The sequence below is a fragment of the Schistocerca nitens genome, chromosome 8 (assembly GCF_023898315.1).
Source record: "Schistocerca nitens isolate TAMUIC-IGC-003100 chromosome 8, iqSchNite1.1, whole genome shotgun sequence".
In the NCBI taxonomy this organism is placed as follows: Eukaryota; Metazoa; Arthropoda; class Insecta; order Orthoptera; family Acrididae; genus Schistocerca; species Schistocerca nitens.
In genome coordinates this window covers 28,804,879-28,827,469 of record NC_064621.1, presented here as the reverse complement: position 1 = coordinate 28,827,469, position 22,591 = coordinate 28,804,879, and the positions used below count along the sequence as shown (strand labels likewise).

Below are 22,591 nucleotides of genomic sequence, written 5' to 3'. Positions count from 1 at the left end.
TTGTAATTTAAGTGTGTGAATGCTAATTACTCAATCTTTTTAGATCACAGAACAATAACTATCACTATATTAAACATTATCTGTACTTAATAAAACATATATTTTCTGTTTTTTCCGACATTCTCAATATAGCTACCTATAATTTTTATTACTTTATAATGATGTCTCTTTGGACGTGCAAAAAGCAGTCCCTGTTAAGTGATACAGACCACAACGATTTCTCAACCAATTCTTAGTGAGTTTGAGTGTTGAGAAAGATTTTTCTGCTGTTGCAGTTGACACGGGAGAGAAGAAAGGGTCAACATCAAAGATCTAATTGTTGGAAAAATTTCTGGGGTGCAAAACTGCAAACACTCAGTTGTGCAGTCGGGAAGAATTGTTTTGTTTGCGTCTTCTGCTCTCCATTTTGTAAGCATTCTAACAATAGTAGCAATGACAACAATGGGACCAAAGCAGGCAGTGCCCTAAGGGACGCGAGGCGCGCGTGCTGCTGTGGCAGGTCGGAAAGCCCTGCTGCTGCTGACATCTGGCGTCCACAGTTGTTGCAGGAGAGGGACACGTAGTACACTCTCCTGGGCCCACAAAGTAAGGAGGCTTGGGGAATACTCAATTAAATGAACAAATCCGCTGACCAAGACCCCAAAATTCGAGTGCTTAACTGCGGCGCAGATTACTAAAATTGCTATTTGATTTACATTTAGCCATCCGAGGTGGCCGGGCGGTTCTAGGCGCTACAGTCTGGAGCCGCGCGACCGCTACGGTCGCAGGTTCGAATCCTGCCTCGGGCATGGATGTGTTTGATGTCCTTAGGTTGGTTAGGTTTAAGTAGTTCTAAGTTCTAGGGGACTGATGACCTTAGAAGTTAAGTCCTATAGTGCTCAGAGTCAATTTTTAAAATTTTAATTTAGTTTCAATTCTCGGTGGCGGGGGGGAGGGAGGTCGCCCCCTCCGACCCCCTTTAATCCGCCCTTGGATTCAAATACGATATTCTTAGTTGATGGTGAAAAAGAATTAGTCAAAGCCGTTTTGTGTGTAGTCAACAACGCATGTGTAGGCTTCAACTCCCAACTAGCACAGAAATTTCCAATTTTCGTCGCGTTATTTCCGGTTTAGCTACATGCATATTTCGTTGTCGATGAAATAAAGCGATATTTAACGCCTGTTCGTGGTTAGAAGGCAACGACGATACGTGCCATGTTCAAATCTGGAAAAGGCAAAAGTTTTCCATCTCGATATTTCAGTTTGTCATCTCGCTACTGGTGAAACTTTTTGGTAGCTAACATTTGATTGTGCTAGGTTAACAGTAGGGTTATGTGCTGGGTTGAAATCCCAGTATAACACAAAATTTTATGCTGTGTCTTTTCAAGTTTAGACCAGAGCACATTTGTTATTTGTGATTGATATAATTTTTAAGATTTTTCGTGATTAGTTAATAGGAACAATAGTTTCTGGACTGGTCTTGCGGGTCCCAGTCCAGTACAAAAATGTTCATAATCTAATTTCAAGTTTGAAGTTTGCTTTCTGAAATGTGATTTAGTGTAATTCGAGTACAGAACCGTAATGTGTGTGTCATCTCTAGTAACATGTTTTCTGATATTTGAATTATCGTGATATTAATATGAATCTGGATTAACAGCCATACGGAGTGGTTACCTCTTGTGGCCTATTGCAGCAATCGTTTTGTATAGTCAAACGACTATACGGTAAAGAGTGCAGAGAACCTGAAAGAGTGTTACGTTACGTGGCTTGGATACAAATCTGTCGAAACACAGTTAAGGTCGTTGGGATACTTTTGAGTATGATAGTATATCAATTTCCACAACACAAGAACTGTTTATGTAACAGCAGAAGCATAAGTGTCCTTACGATATGTATCCTTGTAACAGTGACATGCATGACAGTTGTAAATTGTTCTTCTGTATGACATTACTCCCGAATACCGATGTGGGTAATAAAAGTTTCAAATGCAGCTCATTGTGTCAGAAGATGTCCGTTAATAAAGAGTTCTGTGTGTATTATTTTAACGTTGATACACCAACCAATTCCTTTGTAAGCGCCTCTGTTCCGATACATCTGCCTTTTGCACGTGAAATAACTTTTGCTTCAAACAAAAGTAACGATGTATTTGCCGCTTCCTTACCAACGCGCCGTTATAGAACACAGTTATTGCGTCAAAACGTCGGACTCTTTGACACGGAGCTGTTTCCTTTGTCCAGCGTACAGTGGAATGACACCCGACGGCGCCACATTCAGAATGCGGGTGGCGCCCAGCGCTGAGGACGCAGCGGCCGCCTACCAGTGGCCGGCGCTGCAGGTGCTGCCACCTGTCGGTCCCGCGTGGTACCAGCTGGCGGCGCCCGCCGCTCCAACTGGCCTCGAGCCATATCAGACGTACAGGTATTTATTTCTAGCCGCACAGAAGGTGACTTTAGCTTTCCTGTTTGTATTGCGAAATGTTGTCTAACACAATGTTCTGTCTGTGGATTTCCTTCAAAATGGCTTGCTCAAAACGAATCATTGCGATCTTATTGTCATAGATTTTACGATGGGTAAACGAGCTAAAGCAATGCGTGTTTGACAGGCAATTAAAATAACTAAATGATTTCGACAACATCCGTAAATAAAGTCAGAGATTCTCTTTCTACAGAGCAGTACACGAAGCAGTGATATACTTTGGTTTTAGAAAGTGACCAACAAGAGTCACTCCAGTCTTTATGTTCTTAATAAGTTGGAATCGGCTTCTCGCATTCTTCACGGTGTGTTTTTACCGGTCATGAGTCACTGTGAATTTTAGAAAAATGACTGCATTAATAAACGTCGAAATGTACTCAAAAGCTTTTTTACGCTAACGTAAAACAGAAGGACGCCAGGAGTAACACTGAGAGGAAAAAAACCTTGAAAAACGAAGACGTGCAGAACATTCTTTGAAATACTGTAATGAACTCCATAGTCTAACGTAAGGTGTCAATTATCCCTGTGAAAGCGACCGAGAATGCCTTATACAATTAGGTGAAACTTATTTGGTTCAAAATGGTAAAAAATCAGTTGCAAAAGACGAGTAACTGTTATTCTCAGACACAAGATAAACGGCACGAATCGAAGCACGAAGAGTAAATCATTAGCCTGAACCCAGTTTCACGTCAGCTCCGTAGCGTAACGATCAGTTTTTAGCCGCGCGGGATTAGACGAGCGGTCTTGGGCGCTGCAGTCATGGACTGTGCAACTGGTCCCGGCGGAGGTTCGAGTCCTCTCTCGGGCATGGGTGTGTGTGTTTGTCCTTAGGATACTTTAGGTTAAGTAGTGTGTAAGCTTAGGGGCTGATGACCTTAGCAGTTAAGTCCCATAAGATTTCATCACATTTCCACGGTCAGTTTTGTCAGAGTTCCACTTTACGCCTCCCTAACGTATTTTACTGCGATAGAAGAGTCCACAGGTGTATTACCAGTGCTGGGAGAGTAATGGACAAAGCACAGTACTCATAAACGCACTGAAGACGGCTAATACAATATATGATTGGTTAAAAACAGTAATACAAATCGAGATGCAGTTGACGAGTAATTATTATTCTCGTACTGGTATTAAAGGTAAATAACACTGAAGTATGGGTTGCTTGAGGCTTTCCCGACTGACCAGTTGTAGAAATGGTTTTCTGGCGAGACGTCGGATGTCGGGAAATTCCCACAATATTTCATAGGCGTAACACACTGCTGAGCTGCATGACTTTTCCACAAGTCTAAGCAGAAAACGCGAGGGCGCAAACGCGCAAGACTCAGTGACCAGTAGCGAAGGTTTCCTGATCCGTAGCGAGAAGGGCAGCTACGTCACCTGTCGGACAATGAACCAAATGGTTCGGTGCAGGTGCAAAGGCCGTCCTAAATAGTGTTCAGTGCAGTCGGCCGCCCCAGCGCCCTCTCTCGGGAGCCTCCTGCCATTCAATGAATACATGTGTCTGCGCTGGCGCGTGTTCATCCTCGTCGATTCATCCGAATATCTACGTCGCCAACAAAGCGTCATCCCTTGTTATAATCAGCAATTCTTCTTTGTGGTCGTTGCGATTTTAACTCGGCTACCGCGAGATCCCATGCTGTGCAAAGTTGGGATCCTCCCTCTCTGTTCAGAAGATTTGTCTGGCTCCGAATTTCGGTGCCTTCTTTAATTATGTTGTCCCAGTACTAAGACATCCACGATAGAATTTTGGTATTTTAGTAGTCCACGTTGTGCCCCGTACTGAGACGGTACAAGGCCACTGCAGATTTCTGTGGCTGGTCCAGACGTGTGTGTCGTCGATGTTCGACGCATCTGTGTTACTCGGTGGGATACGTTTGCCCTGTGTACGACTTCCCGCATCTACAGGGAATCTTCTCAAACCGAGATTGCCTTTCACCGAACTCAGAAGTGCTCTGAGTTACACAGGCGGACAGAAGAAGTATTGAACTTCGCTTTCTCGAGTAATCTTACTATTTCCGAGGAAACGCAGCCGACGTATGTCAAGACGACCATTGCTCTTTCACTTGTTTGCAGCTTCTCATGTTGTATAACAGGCGCTGGTCGTTAGGCACAGCGAATCTCCGGTTCGGAATATCCATTTTTCAGGAATACGGTACGGAGGTGGCGTTGCTCATGAGATAAACTGTTTGAATGTGACGCGGCTGGTGCTCTGTCGGTGAACGCCCTGAGCGTCCTACTCCTTTGCGACCGATGGTGACAGCTGGTGGCTTCTAAAGTTTAAGTCCATGTGTATAGGTTTACGGCACACACCGTCATACTGCTACTGGCCGCCGAATTTGGAGGCTTCACATCTGCGCGTATCCTACTTAGACTGTGTGGGTCGCTCCTCCTTTTTATTAAGCCAACTCTGGTGTTTTTGGGTTAGTAGGCAATTGGACTTGATGATTATGGCAGCGAGGAGGGCGAGCTTACAACTGAGGTACACGTGTCAGCTCGACAAAGAACCGTGTGTTCTGACGCGTGCCTTGTCTGCGACTCCAGTAATTCTGATCATATTTCCCACAAAAATACTATCATTATTACGATAAAGTTAAATGAAGTTCACGATTATATGACAACATTCGATTTATTATACTTTAAACACAAGCAACACACTCGCTCTGCAACCGCAATCACGCGGTTAAAACCGTGTGAATCGAGTTTGCCACTGCTGGTTCGTGTTTTACGGTCGGTTTTAATTCAGGAGTTACTCGCTGGCTCTCTTAATACCCCCAGTTCTTTAATTCAAGAAATCTTATATACGATCGCTGTCGACGCGCACACTTGCTACCGTCTTTTAGTGAAAGCTCCGGAAGGACTTCGGGCGCCAAGCAGCACCATTTTAATGCAATGGGATTCCCCCGCCAACGACGCCAACTCCCTGGATCAAAGACGCATAAAGGCAGATTCGATGTGTTCGGGACAGGGCTATATTTGTATCCTTACAACTGGCTTAAATTGGAGGCTACAGCCATAGATAGCTCAGCAGGCAATATATTCTTATTGTTTATAGTACCTATTACTGTATAATTTTAATTGGCTAGTACTTAAAGAAAAAGTTTCCAGCTAATTCATAAAATACTACTTACTGACTAAAACAAACCTGGTGTAGAGTATGAAACCGGAATTTGGCTGCAATAATTACTCGTCTGTTGTTTGACTGTGATAAACAATATTTTATTCAAAGTAATCTCCATTGCTATTTATACATTTCTTCCACATGTCCGGCAGGCTATGAATGGCACACCAAAAAGCAGTTCTTCTTTTGAAGCGAACCAGTCATCCAGCCATTTTCGTACATTTTCATACTGACTGAACTATTGTGCAGCGAGAGCATGTCGCCGGCCGAAGTGGCCGTGCGGTTAAAGTCGCTGCAGTCTGGAACCGCAAGACCGCTACGGTCGCGGGTTCGAATCCTGCCTCGGGCATGGATGTTTGTGATGTCCTTAGGTTAGTTAGGTTTAACTAGTTCTAAGTTCTAGGGGACTAATGACCTCAGCAGTTGAGTCCCGTAGTGCTCAGAGCCATTTGAGCCATTTTCGAGAGCATGTCCCATTGACGCAAACAGATGATAATCGGACGAAGCCAAGTCTGGAGAATAAGCCGCATGCCCTAGCTACAACTGAACTACTCGATCGTTTCTCTGCTGTGTGTGACGGGGCGTTATAATGGAGCAATGTGACTTTGTGTTGCCTATTCCCTTATTGCAGTCCTTTTTCACACAATCCTCGATTTAAGTCGGTCAGTTGCTGTTGGTAGCGATCAGTCTTAACGGTTTCACCAGGTTTTATCGGCTCATAGTAGATGACAACCTTCTGATCCCACCAAATACAGAGCATTGTCTTCTTTCCAAAGCGATTTGGTCTTGCACTGGATGTCGATGGTTTGCCTGGATTCACCCATGATTTACAACATTTAGGATTCTCAAAATATATCCATTTTTCATCACTTGCCACTATTCGATGGAGAAACGACTTTCTTTTGTATCTGGCGAGCAGCATTTGACAACTGGTCTTTCGATTTGCTTGCTGTCTTTCATTCAGTTCATGTGGAACCCATCTCCCACTCTCTGCACCTTTCGCATAGCTTTCAATGGAAGAGAAACGGCTTTTGCGTCACATTCAATTGATCAGCGAGTTCCCGTTGAATTTGAAAATCATCTTCATCCAATGAGGCCTGCAATTCGTTGTCTTCGAACTTTTTCAGTGGTTTCCCGCGCTCGTCGCTTGTTACATCAAAATCGCCACTTCTGAATTGTTTGGACCACTCGAAACACTGTGTTTTCCCTAAGAGCATGTTCGCCGAAATCTTCGAAAAGCATTCGATGCGATTCTGCAGCAGTTTTCTTCAAATGATAACAGAAAGCCAGTTCCGTTCGCAAATCGTAGTTCGTAGGCACAAAACTAGACATGTTTACGACTTTGAAACAGATACCGATGTATGGAACTTGGTTTACTGTGTGCTGACATTCGTCGTCAGCCGTTACAGGAAGCAGATGGCGCTGCATACGCGGTCTTACGGGCTTTACTCTGACGGCTGGCACCATCTATACGGAGTTTCCTGTTTTATACTACTACGCCTGGTACTAGTTAAGTTACTAATTCCTAATTAAGATCTAAGTCCGTTACTAATTATACTTTACTTCAAAATAAGTAACTCATGGTTTACGGCCTCTGGCACTAGCGCGGTGTTACTGGAATCTAGAAGACCTCGATAGCCCAGAGTGTTCAAATCTCGTATCTTGTGCAGTTCCCTCTGATCTGCGACGCCTTCTCACAGCTCTGCTTCACGCCGCGATCAGTACCAGTACGTCCTCCGACTCTCAACCTGCCGTCGTGGCTCCAGTAAGGACATCAGCCGCAACAACGGCGAGTGTCTCTGGCTCGCGGTACAGCAAGGTGTCGCGGGCAACCACTCTGGAGTCCACGGAAATTGCAATCCTTGGCACCACCCTATCGCTTATTACCCCGCCATAAGCAGCTCGATACATGTCTGTCATCGTGCCTCTTAGGGTCATTTCAAGCTCGGTCCGGGCGCGCAATGCTACTTTACGACGAAAGGCTGCCCGCCAATTGCTGAACACCACAGCGTCGTAATTCGAACATTCGACCACTATCATCTGACACGTAACACTGAACACATGCCAGTAAGGTAGCGTTTCCGTGCAAATTTATACAGGGTGTAAAAAAAGAAGGTGTTGCCAAACTTTCAGGAAACAATCCTCACATGTAGACGAAAAAAATAAGCTAATTGACACAGGTCTGGGAACGCTTTATTTCGATGTTAGAGCTCAGTTTCTACAACTCTTCGGCGCATCACTCACGGGAGACACGCAGGAAAGAACGTATCAGCACAGTATGAAACACGTGGGTGTTTGGAGCAAGGACGAGGACACCTCAACTGGGGAAAGAATGTCTTCGTGCAGCTAACAACCCTAGAGTCGGCGTAAACTATTAGCTCCAACAAGTAAAGTCGACCTGTTGTATCCACACCATGTACAGCATATGCAGGCACTATCAGCACCTTATATTCCGGCACCGGCAGGCTTCTGCGACTGCTTAATGCGTAAATCATTCAGTGACTCCCGTAGAAGAATACTGTCCAATGACAGAAAACATTCTGGTCGTATGTAAAGGCTATTCGTGGCCCAAAGTTCGTGTCTAGTCAATCGGGAATGAGACAGGAACTGAAACTGAGGGTAGCAAAGCAAAAGCTGGAATGATTTACTCCGTTTTCAAATGTCCTTTACAAAGAAAAACCTAGAAGAATGGCGCCAACGTAATTCTCGTAGCACAGAAAAGATGAGTGAAACAGACACTAGTGTTAGTGGTGTTGGTAAACCGCTGAAATCGTTAAAATTGTACATAACTCCACAGCCCGATAAAATCACTATAGGATGGTGTACTGAATTTCTAGCTGAGTTATCCCGTCTTGTGACTACAATCCATCCTAGATACCTCGAACAAAACACCGTGCCCAGTACTTGGAAGAAAGCACAGGTCACACCCGTTTACAAATTGTGTAGTGGACGTCATTCACAATGCTGCCGCCCAATATCCTTGATATCGATTTGCTGTAGAATCTTAGAACGTAATCTGAGCTCAAACATAATAAGGTATCTGTAATGGAATGATCTCATCCATGCCAACCAGCGGGGATTCCGGAAACATCGATCGTGTGAAACACAACTCACACTTTTGTAACATGATATACTGTAATCCTTAGACCAAGGCAGTCAGGTAGATGCAGTATTTCTCGATTTGCGAAAAGCATTTCACTTAGCGCCATACCTACGATCATATGGTCTGTCAAGTGAAATTTGTGACCGGATTGAGGATTTCTTGGTAGGGAGGATGCATCAGGTTATCTTAGGTTGAGAGGTATCGTGAGACTTCGGGTGTGCCGCAGGGACCTGCGTTTGGACCCCTATTGTTCATGTTGTATATTAATGACCTTGCGGACAATATTAATAGTAATCTCAGAGTTTCTGATGATGATGCACTTGTCTGTAATGAAGTACTGTCCGGAAGAACCTGCGTAAATATTTAGTCAGGTCTCGGTAAGATTTCAAAGTGGGGCAAAGACTGGCAACTTGGTTTAAATTTGTTCAGAGATGTAAAATTGCGCATTTCACAAAACGAAAAAAACGGAGTGTCGTATGACTATAATATGAGTGAGTCACCGTTGGACTCAGCCAACTCTTACACATGCCTGGGTGTAATACTCTGTGAGGACGTGAAATGGAATGGTTATATAGGCTCAGTAGTGAGTAAAACGGGGAAACGGGTGATAGACTTCGGTTTGTTAGCAGAGTACTGGGGAAGTGTAATAAGTCTACAAAGGAGATCGCTACTGTGTCACAGAGATGATGAAGAGACTTAACTGGCAGACTGTTGAAGACAGATCTGAACTATCGCGAGAAAACCTACTTACAAAGTTTCAAGAACCAGCTTTAATTGATGACTCATGGAATATACCACAACCGCCTACCTTTGGCTCACATAGGCACCGTGACGACAAGAAGAGATTAATTACAGCACGCTCAGAGGCACTTAAACAATCATTCTTCCCGCACTCCATATGTGAAGGGAACGAGAAGAAGCCGTAATAACTAGTACAACTCTGCCATGCACTTCACAGTTGTTTGCACTATGTAGATGTAGATGTGGAAGTACATTTAACAATATAAACCCTCACTTTAGAGAAAATGTGCTACTCAATGATGTGGCTGCGTTTCAACGATATCAGGTTGAAAGTTTTACCAATCAGCACGTGTGGGCTGTCGAGAATCTTCGCGAAGTTATGCAACCACGTCAACAACACTGATTTTCTGTCAACGTTAGGGCCGGTATTATTGGTGATTGTTTGTTAGGACCCAATGTTCTTCCACCCACTCACACCGGAGAAACTTACCATGCTTTCTTAGATAATACTCTTCCTGTTCTGTTAGGACACGTGCCTAAGCGAGTGCGCCATAACGTGTACCTTGTGCTCGATGGAGCTCCTCCTAATTTCAGTGTTAATGTTCGTAGACTTATAAATAGCGGATTTCGTGACAGGCGGATTGGCAGAGGTGGACCAATTCCTTGCCCTCCACCCTCTCCGGATCTAAACCCACTAGACTGTTGTTTATTGGGGCATTTGAAAACCCTTGTGTGTGGAACTCCGGTAGGAGATGTACATTTTGTTTAGGAAAGTGTTTCATACTGTGATGATACCTTCTGTTTTGCATATTTCCCACGATTAACGTGTTGCTGAGTTGTAGAAAGTTAGATCTAACCTGGAAAATAAATAGTTTCAGGGTCCATGTCCATATAACATATTTTCTTCCTCTACATGTGAGGAATGTTTCCTGAAAACGCGCCATATCTTTCTGTTACACCCTGTAGTCAGTAACAATCTTTTTCTCATTTCGAGACATACATTTCTATATTTTTACACATCGGAGCATCTCTTACACGAAAGCGGTGCAAGAGTAATGCTCGATAACAATACTTGTAGGCAAGTTGCAAATAATCACCTTTAAGAAAAGTAAATGGTCATACCAACAACTGACGCAAGACATGGACAGGAGTCAGTAAACAGGGTAGAGTGCTCCTAATTTTTGGGTGTCTATACTGATGAAAATTTAAACTGGAGGAAGATATTCAGTGACAAAATATAGATATACAGTGACAGGTAGCAAAACAAGTCTTGAATCGATTCCTTCTGTAGCACTTCCTCTATTCCATAGACCAGTGGTCGGAAAACGCATTACTCAGGAGAGCCATACATCAATAGTACAACGATTGAAATTTCTTTTGAGAGTCAAAATCTTGAAATATAAACTACATAGGTAAGTACGCTGTTATTAAGTTAGTTAGGGTATTTCCAAACTGGCTCTCGTAAAAACCTTCTCAATCTGATTAAAGTACATTCACTGAGGTCGACCCCTTCCAGTTTTCCCATCCACACGCTCCTTGTGTACTTGTTTCGTCTACCTCCTTTCGTTCAGCCTCTCTGTATGTTCAAGCAGTCTCGACCTACCTTTCTCAATACTGGACATTACATCTCTTTTCAGTACACAGTGATTCCTAAAATTAACTTTAAAGTTTTAAGTCTTAGTTAAACTTTAGGTACGTTGAATAAAGCTTGATATTATCCCATTTTACTCTCGATAAGGTTTATACTTGAACATGACTGTTTTTTGTAAACCCGAATAAGGAAAGAGCAGCAAACGCTAGTTTTTAGATGATTATGAGTCAGAAATGGTAGCCCATGCCTTAAAAATCAACGTATATTTACTTCAGAGCGATCGCCTAAAGATACAAACACCACGTATGTAGAAATAGAATTTAAAAAAACCAGTCACATCTACCAGTATTTTTTTCCATTGCCCAAGCTTATATTTCTTTGCCCCTATCACCGCCTCTTTCATTTATTATCGACTCACAGTTATTGTTAAATCGCTTTCCAAATGATCCCTTATTATTCAATTATTAACATAATTACCTTCTTCTTTCGCCAGATCGCACGCTTTTTTCCACACTTGACGAGAAGCAGTTCCACACTATCCAACAGAATTGATGCTCTCTTCCACTGCTTCATACTGCGTGAGCTTCAGTTCGTTAAAAATTATCTCACGCTCCCGACTCACAAGCATTATCCGTCCCCCACTTTAGAAGAAATTGTCACAAGCGGAAAATGCGGTGCGGGTCGTAGCGAGTGGAAGTGGTCTGAGCAGTCTAAAATCCCGCGTAAAGCAAATTTTTCAAGATAGACTCACCCAGGCAGAAAATCGACTTTTGCGCCTGGGCCACGGGGTTTCACTCGCACAGTATGAGGTATTTTGTGGAAGAGCCACTCAGGGCGCCAAAGAGGCGCATATGTCTCGCGGGCCGCCTTTTGCCGATCACTGACATAGGCGAACTTTTATTTAAAAAGAGGAATTTGGCGAAGAGCTTGCGAATAGTTTTCGCATCGGGTCCATTTGGAGCATTAAATCGTGTTTAAAAAACCACCTTGTTGGCGTAGGACGGTCTTCGAACCTCTGGTATTCCATTACCAGAAAAACATGTTCAACGGCGAAACTGATCGCTCTGAGCTGTAGCGTACTATTTATAGACAGCACGTATTGCGATTATAGCGCCGTCTGTTAGCAACTTTTCGATCTATTTCGAAATTTTCCTATAACTTCTGTATAAAATTGTTAACGGCTTTCACAATAAACATACTGTTTGCTGCATTCGTCTATCGATCTTCGGTTTCTAGATATTTAAATTTTAAATGTGGAACTCCTTCGCTGGACACCCTGTATGATGATTTTTATTCCACTTCGACAAAAAAAAAATATCGTTTAAGTGTTGCATGTAACTGACTGATTAACTAACTATCTAGCTAAGTAACCGCACTTTCCATGTTTTGCGTCATCCGATCCGATCGAAGTTTACGGTTTTATATTGAAAAGAATCTAATAGTGCTTCCACCCTCAAGCAAATGACTTTATAATCGCGAGCTGCTACATTTTTTTAGTTTGTTTTACATAGTTGGCCACTATATCATACTACGTGAATCTTGTTGACGTCAGACAAACACGTGGAGAAGATTTCTCTGACAACATTCCGTTATCTGCTCCTTCATTATCAGTCCGCCTTGACAACTGGCACACGTTACATCACAGTGAACAGCAGACTTCCCGTTAGCCCTGTCTGGGTTAAACCGATACGCGCCCAGATTAATCGATTAAATACGAGCGATATCTCCTTTCAGAAATCCAGAAAAATTAAATAGCCTGATAAAAAGGAAGTGAACGTGAACGACGCCTGTACATCACTATACATTCTTGAGCTCTGATGGGGAAGAAATGCGCAAACGTTCGCGAAAAAATGCACTACCAAGACCCACGTTACCGAAATTTTTGTAACACAGATTAGTTGCGTGATAATACATACATTTTATTACGTGATCTCCGGATTACAGTCTGCAGCTCATGGTCTCACGATCGCGTTCTCGCTTCCCGAGCACACGGTCCCGGGTTCGATTCCTGGTGTGGTCAGGCATTTTCCCCTGCCTCGAGATGACTGGGTGTTTGTGTTGTCCTCATCATTTCATCATCTTTCATGATAGTGGCGAGATTGGACTAAACAAATGTTGAGACTTTGTACGGGCGCTTATAACCGCGCATTGAGCGCCTCACAAACCAAACATCATCATCATCATCATCATCGAGATTATAGTCCAGTGATTTTTAAATTTTCGCATGATATGAAACGAACTCCTGATTGTGTTGACAGGAGATCGAAGGTGGTTATGTTCCAGGCGAATTTCTGCACAGGAGGCTTCCGGTTATACTGTAATAGTTCCATCGTGCTGTTGCAGATACTATGATAATATATGTATTAAAGTACGCGCTGGGGACAAAAATACAGAAACGGCAATAATCTGCAAAAAAGTCATGGAGGTTTATCGCACTGTGAAAAAAATGTATATGGATTACGGCGTTATTAAAGTGCAACTCGGAACAGAAGAATAGGTAAAACAAATAAAAATATCGTTCAGGTTTCTCAGAAATTGTTTACTTCGCTGTCGACGCACAGAGACTTCAGGCAAAGTAGATTTCTTGTAATTATTGAAGTCTGTCAATGCGTTCATGACAGAAACATATCTTCACTTCTGGCCGAAAATTTTGAATGTTTTTCTCAATATGTACTGTCGGTAAAAAGAAGGTTTATTGGGATTTAACGTCGCGTCGACGATAAAGTCATCAGAAACGAAACACAACCTCGTATTGGTTAAGGGTATCGATACTTCCAAAGAAGCCATCTCGACATTTGGCGTAAGCGACGTGGGGAAATGGCGAAAACCCTAAATCTGGACGGGGATCTGAACCGGTGTGCTCCCGTTTGCTCGTCCACTCACTGCCTTACCATTGCATTTCCTGTTGTCGGTACGTGCGGCAGTCATTTGCGATTTTCCTCAATCCTCCGGCTGAATAGCGTCACAGCTGCCGCGTCCATGAAGCGTACCAGGTTCAAATGGTTCAAATGGCTCTGAGCACTATGGGACTCAACTGCTGAGGTCATTAGTCCCCTAGAACTTAGAACTAGTTAAACCTAACTAACCTAAGGACATCACACACATCCATGCCCGAGGCAGGATTCGAACCTGCGACCGTAGCGGTCTCGCGGTTCCAGACTGCAGCGCCAGAACCGCGCGGCCACTTCGGCCGGCGAAAGCGTACCAGGAAACTCCCGCCTGCTGTCTGCAGACAAAGCGAAGCGCGTGGCACAAGAAACGAACACTCAGCTGCTCGAATCGTACCCTACCCGCGCCATCTACAAAACATGGGTGTCCCAAAATTATACTGACCGCAGGCGTTCCTAAACTGAGTATTTTGAGATAAGGGAACAGTTGTCGGCAATGAATACTTCAGGAGATCTGGGATCAATAATTAGCAATGCGTGTTCGGGGAAAGTTCCTGTAAGCTGCTTATATCTGATAGCAAACGACTGTCTGCATCATTACCACTGGTGGCGCTACTTTGCAAGACAATATATCATCGTCAGCGCTGCGTCCACACTTCACCGAATCTATCTTCTCTTACGGGACTGTTAACATTGTTAATAGGTTGATGCAGTTTATGATCTTTTCGGTCTCGACTTCTATTCTCAAGAGGTTGTTATAATGGGCTCCTGGGATTTCAATTTGTTCTTCTTGGTTGCCGGTAGAGTGGTCTTACTGCCTTTCATGTAGGGGTTACGCCAACACCGCCTAGATTAAGACACCTGCTCGGAGGAGCCCACCTACCAAGGATGAGTCATACAACACTTGCCCCCCAAGACCAGTTGAAACGTCCCCTGTAGAAAAATTATACAAGACTGTGCTTAAACTGATACACAATATTTTTTTAGCGCAACGCAATCTGACTTTCAAAAATCCCTACAAAAGAAAGGCCCTGACTAACATTAAACTATACCTTTCACAAATCACTTACCTCACAAAAATCTTCGCTACTCAAGCTACTGCAATACAGCGAGCGCCACTACTGCCAGCTAAATAAAAGATTCAAAGTACTGAAGGCACTAACTACTGATAGGCATAGTTAGCAAATGAAAGATTTTGATAGAGAACAACCAATGTATTTACCTCAATAGTCATAATATATATAGCAGTTCATGACAAATTTCAAAACTCCGCCATCTCTCTCCCCACATCCACCACTGCTGGCGGCTCACCTCCAACTGCGCAACGCTACGCGCTGTTCACATCCAGCTGCCGCTGCCCAACACTACAATGGCGAGTATTACAACAATGCAAAGCAGCCACAGACTGCACACAGCACAGCCAGTGATTTTCATACAGAGGTGACGTTACCAATAAAAAAACCTAAACAGCCTACTTACATAGCCCCCATGCTCCCCACAAAAAATTTTACAAATTGTTTTGGGCACTGGGCAATACATATTTGTTAAAATTTTCATAATCGTAATTACAATAACAAAGAAATCAAATGCACACACTTATTGATACAATGTTGGTCAAAAGCTAAAATTTTCTCACAGTCCATTAAGATAGTTCTGATCATTCATCATAATAGTAATTACAGTTTTTTTTTCCACAAAGTCTCATTAGTAAAAGAAATTGCACACAGAAGTAGTGGATTTCCATGCAGTCTTGAAGAAGTAGTGTTGTCCTTCCAACGGAAAGACAGTGCTGACTCTTGACATGCTGACAGGTAATGGGCCACAACAGAGCAAACCCACAGCAGAGTCAGTCGAAGTTTTGAAGAGTATTGGTAGGTAGGTCATCACAGAGCAGACCCACTGTAGTCCTGGTAGAGATTACGGTATTGGTGGGCCACCAGAGGCGCAGACCCACTGCAGTCCTTGTAGAAATAATGGTACTGGTGAGTCATCAAAGATGCAGACCCACTGTAGTCCTTGTAGAGACGGCCAGCAGCCATCTGTTGCAAATGTGCAGGTGCACAATCACCATCGAAGAGTCTTGAGGACAATATAGCAAGTCCATAAACCACCACTTGTTCACTCACAAAGTTTTTTTTTTAATTGTCCTTAGAACCAGCAATGCTGTTATCCAGTCCCTTGCTGAATTATTAACACACATGCAAACACTAACAGTCCCTACTTCTCACATATTGTCCATATACTATGACCGACAGAAACGTGTGCAGTGAAATGTAACTTACAAGTTAATAATATGATGAACTGGTGTCAATTACAATTTTATAACATACGATTACAATTGCAAAGGTGCAAAATACATCATTAAAAACATAATAATACAGATAACATTTGTAGTAATAGGGGCTTTACAAAAGAATAGAAATAACATATACATCAGTGTTACAGGAATTATGACATGAGTACATACATAAAAGATCAGAATAACTTTCGAAACATCAACTTCACACATGAGCATTAAAACAAAACAGAATAAATAATGTCTAAACACCTTTATGAAGAACGTAACATAGTATTTGAAAAATTCTACAACATAAATCTTATTAGCTAAACACATAAAGACAGGAAAAACACAAATACACAAGAGTACACAAACACATACCAGAATAACACAGGGGGAAAGGACAGGGTTTGTTTTACTGCAGTATTTTGCAAACAAAACTTTCTTTACTTCTTGGAGATCTCCCTTCATTCATCATTATTCCCAAAAAGTCCTATCTATACCTGCTTTCTGTATTCTATTCATATTTCTTTCAAAATAATTATTTTTCAGTGTACAATACTCATTTTGGCCCAAATCTTTTTATATAACTACTCAATGCATTTTTTCCCTATTGTCCATAGTCAGTTTCTTATGTAGTCTACCCCCTCTTAAGCTAACTTAAATCTACTGAGCTCAGATGCTAAACTAAGGGACGAGGCAATGCAGCAGCGCAAAACAATTAATACAAATAGCAATGAAAAAAAATGGAAATTGTCAAAGCAAGCAGCAATATTACAACTAATATAAGGCAATGAGCAGCAAACAAGAAAAATAAATGCGTAGTAAAACTGGCTTAACAGCGTAATACAAAGTCAAATTCCGTAACATTATGCCTGGCAATCAGCAGCAGCAAATGATACAACTAGTACCTAAACATGACAAAGCTCAAGCAGAGAAGATAGCACACTAAAGATAACAATGCAGACAAGGGAAATGTATATTCACATCTTAATGTCTATGTAATTAAAGTGGTGCACCACAACAACTTATTGTAAAAAAAATATTACCATGTACTTGAAAAGAAAATTATGTGTGCAGTTACTGTTACTAGTCCCTTCTTATTGTTCTTTCCTTTCCAAGTGCTCCTTTTTTTAAGAATGTGGATTACAAAATTATTATTTAATAGATCTGTTGACAGAAAGTGTTCACATTAGCAAATGCATTTTATTTTATAAAAGCAATGCTGCAACACAGCTGGAAACTAGATATCAAATGAAATAAGCAACTATAAAAAGCAAAGCATAAAAATATCATTCAATAGTCATGTGACATTTCATAAGTTAGTAGAAATTCTCTCAACTCTCGTAGAAAGACGCTTGTCATAATCAGGTGTGCAGATGTAAAAATATTTCTCGTCATTTCATTAGGCATTTCAGTAAATATCATAAATTAAGAGCTCCACAGTGTAATCATATGTTTTCAAGTTCGACCGTGTCGTTTTTGCGATGCTTTCTACAAAGGAATGTCAGAAGCGAGGTTAATGGCCTCTTTTTTTCTCCACCTAATGGCTTTTTCTCCGGGCGGCTGTCGCCCAGCTGGGTGCCCACGACGCATTACGTGCAGGTGGTCACTTAACTTTCTTACCGAAATATTTACGACACCAGTTTCCGCTACAGTGACAGTCTCATATAAAAAATTTCACAGGTCAAGAATTTGCATTACAAATGTGTAGAAACAAAATCCTGTAAATATAACAGCGTCCAAAAAAGTTTCGCCAGCATTGTGATACATTCACGCATATACACACATTTCATAACTCTTAAAGTATGATTCTTGGTTTCCAACAACCTTTTTCACAAACCAGAGTCCCTAAACACTACTCATTATTCCTTACCTTATTCGTCAACACTTCTTCAATATTTTATGATAACAGATACGTAGCATACTCAAATAAATCATATAGCATCAGCTTATTGATCATAAACATACCTCAGCAGCATAATACACATCGTCGTCGTAAAAATAACATCATAACACCTCAGTCAAATCTCAAAAACGTCGTAGCTTTCTGCAATAATGTCAAAACTCAAAAAAAATTCTCTTCTCATTTCAATAGTGTCATCTACCTCAAACGTACTTTAAAAATCATGATCCCACACCAAATACATCATTCAAAGCTCTCATAGCATCACAATAGTTCCGAAAAATTATGAACAGTTCACAAAGTACAGGCAAAATACAATTTCATCAGTGTGAAGTTATCCAACTGTGTAATTGCGTAAGCATGAGTCTCTGATGTAGTAAAAAAAATGTTTGTCTCTCTCAGTTAAATGATCAGATAGCTGTGTAATTTATGTGTTAGAGAAATATGGTACCGAAGTGTAAAGTTGTATAAGCAAATACCATATTAGCTAGGGCTCCTTGTGCTTGCCAAACACATGGTACACAAAGTAGGCGTGTACACCCCTGACAATATTTTTAGCGCAACGCAATCTGACTTTCAAAAATCCCTACAAAAGAAAGGCCCTGACTAACATTAAACTATACCTTTCACAAATCACTTACCTCACAAAAATCTTCGCTACTCAAGCTACTGCAATACAGCGAGCGCCACTACTGCCAGCTAAATAAAAGATTCAAAGTACTGAAGGCACTAACTACTGATAGGCATAGTTAGCAAATGAAAGATTTTGATAGAGAACAACCAATGTATTTACCTCAATAGTCATAATATATATAGCAGTTCATGACAAATTTCAAAACTCCGCCATCTCTCTCCCCACATCCACCACTGCTGGCAGCTCACCTCCAACTGTGCAACGCTACGCGCTGTTCACATCCAGCTGCCGCTGCCCAACACTACAATGGCGAGTATTACAACAATGCAAAGCAGCCACAGACTGCACACAGCACAGCCAGTGATTTTCATACAGAGGTGACGTTACCAATAAAAAAACCTAAACAGCCTACTTACACAGTCTCTACTGGTAGCTAGTTCTAGAAAGGCTTTTTATGGTTAAATATTATATTTCCAGTGATACACGCACTATTTTCATAAAATCAGACTTATATCAAGTATTTAATACACTGAACGTTCCTATTTTGACACTGGGTATCCAGAACTTGTTAAATGACAGATGGCTTAATTACGCCTATACATATGTTTCCAACTACACACAAGTTAGCATGATATTAAAAGTTAATGAATCTATTGTAAGTAATAATTTTGTCAGTCATAATAGTTATAAGAAATATGGAGTAGTAAAGAATAAAAACATTGTTACAACTTACACGTGCAGTATTTATTGTAATCACATTCATCACACAAATTCAGCACACTGTATACAACTAAAGTTCAGTTCAGGCTTCACTTACTTTTACTAGGTATATTTTTGTTTCTAGGGACAACACGCTTCACGACGCTTTGATTTTTCTTTTTAGTACAATTATTAAGATGTACTTTGGCTGAAATCCGTATTACTTTTTTGTAAACGTGTTGAGCGCTGTGACTACTACACTATCTTTCCCAAATCAGTTGATTCATTTGATTCATTAAAACAGATTTTCAAGCCAGGTTTGAACCCAGTTCTCCTTGATTTAGTTCTCTTTGATTATCACACAGTGACAACCGCACTGATAACTTGAGAGCAAGGAGTGAGTAGTTTCCCTCTCTTCACATTCTGTACTAGGGAATACATTGCTTGATCATCTAAAATGTCATCTAGCACCAGAATATCTTTAGGAAACTCAAGTATGCGATTGCTGCTTATGTACGAACAGGGAATTATTCATTGGAATTTTCAACAATTTCTGGTGAATTAATTTCTGTTTTATCATATAGCGAAGGACTCTCAGTATTTTTTACATCTGAGAAAAGATCCCACGTGGATTTGCAACGACCTCGCTGAAAACTGTTGATTTTAAGTGTGCCACACTGCAAGTGAAGCTCCTTCTTTGCCTCATACACCTACCTGATACATTTTGTTGACATCCATGTAACTGGCTATGCTGTCCAATCGCTCTTGTAGCAATTCAGTTCGAAACTTTCCAGGTAAAAAAATACCAAAATACAGCCCCGCCTCCAATCACTAGGCGACAAGAGGGAAATTTCTACTGTTTCTGTCTTCCTTTCAACTGCGATTTGAGAACTTCGCCGTTACTCTGCTGATCCACTGATTCAGCACCTGCAGCTTGGGTGACATATAATAAACCCCGCATTTATAGTGCTCTAAGTCAGAACCGGTACAATATCTTTGAACACGCTATGGGGAGCACACCTAAGCACACAGTGATACGCTCTTGTTCAACGTCAGGCTTCACTTGCACGGCGAGAAAACAACTAAACTGGGACAGGAAATTAATATATTGTAACAAAAATCGTCAGGCAAGTGTTGCATGAACAACCCTACAACAAATTGGTATTTAACGTCATTTAAGTTCTGAAAATTCAACGATAACATAATGAAGCAATCGCGAAAAATCAAGATCCTTACATAAGAGTTTATCCAGAGCAGTGGACACATTTCACACACGGTGTTCAGTTTCAATCTTCCATTACAAAACTTAATAGTGACGATAATGATAATAATAATAATAATAATAATAATACAATACTGCCAATACAGTAATACAATAAATGCTAAGTCTCGTGTAAATTTAAGATTATGCTTCAAGCATGTAACTTCATTCTACAGTACAATCAAAAGGAACTTTCATGATTTACCTTTTTTATCTTGCTGATGGTTAAATTTTTCCTTGGGATAGCCCATTTACATTTCTCTAATAATTGTTCTTTTGGAAATGAAAAATCTTACACTTTCGATCATGTCGGATAATTTCATTTACACCCATTTCACACATCTCTAGTACATTACGTCTGTTACTAACACAAATTTGAACTGTACAGCACTTACATAACATTAAAAACATTCTTAAAGAGTCACATTGTGCAACATTTACGTATTCCTAAGCTCAACACGATGCTACGCCATACTATTTGTATCCTGTTGTTGTGACTACACTTGGTATACGCATCGTGTTATTAGCAGGCAGCGCAATGGCCTTCTTAATCTAGGTGGCGTTGCAAAGATCGCCTATTGCGGTCTGTTTCTTCATCCCGCTGTCAGAGGCTGTGTATTACGGAATTACAGAAGACATTAACTTTACTCCGTTCATTTCGGCGGAATCGACGTACTACTGGTGCTTCCTCAGTCACCTGTCATAGATAGAAGGCTGGAAAGTTTGTTGATACATGGAATAATCGTCACAGTGGCTTGATTCGAAGGTTGTGTACTTTGTCAAAGTCTTTCCTTCACCAGTCCAGACAGTGCCCCGACCACACTCAGTGGTCAGCAGTGATTCTTCATCAGTTAGCGGGCAAAGGGCGCCCAGGTTTTTGGGAGATGTTCTTTCGTATTTCGTCTACATCCCGTCACCAAGTCCCGTAGATCTAATATCACTCGGCGCACTTGGTCAGCATTGTCCATTCAATGGGTCTGCCAAATTCTCATATATCTTCGCTCTCTTGAGTTCGTTTCTTTAAGAGCACGACTGCCTGACTGCTCAAGCGCCAGTCATTTGCACACTTCAATTGTAAGCTTCTTGTAAACGACTAATTACAGCTGTTGAGTATCTTCTGCTAATTAGGCTGGTATTATGAGGCCGGGAATGTAGGCCACTCGTCTATCGATCTCTGGGCGAGAAGATCACTGTTTGCAGTTTGTACTGCGAGTGTACGCCAATTGAGGTACTTGTAGTTCTCCAGAAGTTTCACTAATGGACTTGGCATTTCTTAGCTACAGAGTTTATAAAGAAGTGTGGCGCTAGACGTTACATTAATATCAGACACCTTGGTTGCAAACTGTTGTCATTTACTGAACACTGGCGTGGCTTCCTCAACGGCTCACAGGAGCCGCACCACTGTAGAATGTCACACGTGCGACCCAAACTTATCGTCCGGTAGGATGCCACCCTGAGTCAACCTGTGCTCAGTACTTCGCCCAGAGTTGGTTGTAAGTCGACTGACGTTGTGGGTCTTTAGATCCACGCAGATTTTCCCCACTTTGCTATAGCATCCTACCACACTGTCGGTTAAGTCCTCTGGAGCAGCGTTTGTTTGAACGCCTGATAGTCTACACAGCAGCAGTTTCAAGATCTTCTCATTAAAGTAAGCCAGAAGCCTCTTTTTTCGGTACATTCTTGATGCATTTTTGCACTTCGTCTTCTGTGATATTTGCTGACTCGTGGTCATCTCCAAGCTCAGCAGCTGAGCACACACAGAGTGGTTCTTAAAGTTCCACAGGTGCGAGATGCCATGGCTTTTATATGAGTTGAAAGCAGAGCTCAAAAATTTATGCCAGTCCAATAGTTGTGTTCTCCAGTGTGTACACAAGTCCGCCGGAAGCGGTGAGTGGTGACGGTCTCGATTTCTTCTCTGTGGAAT

The 22,591-nt window shown here is 41.7% G+C and overlaps 1 protein-coding gene across 1 annotated transcript in view; it reads left to right on the top strand.

Annotated features, from left to right (window-relative positions):
• Positions 1–22,591, top strand: part of LOC126199030 (uncharacterized) — a 152,703-nt gene that overhangs the window by 48,490 nt on the left and 81,622 nt on the right. Inside the window, exon 3 of the mRNA XM_049935731.1 lies at positions 2,217–2,397. Within this exon, the coding sequence (XP_049791688.1) occupies positions 2,217–2,397 (181 nt within the window). The remainder of the gene's footprint in view (positions 1–2,216; positions 2,398–22,591) is intronic.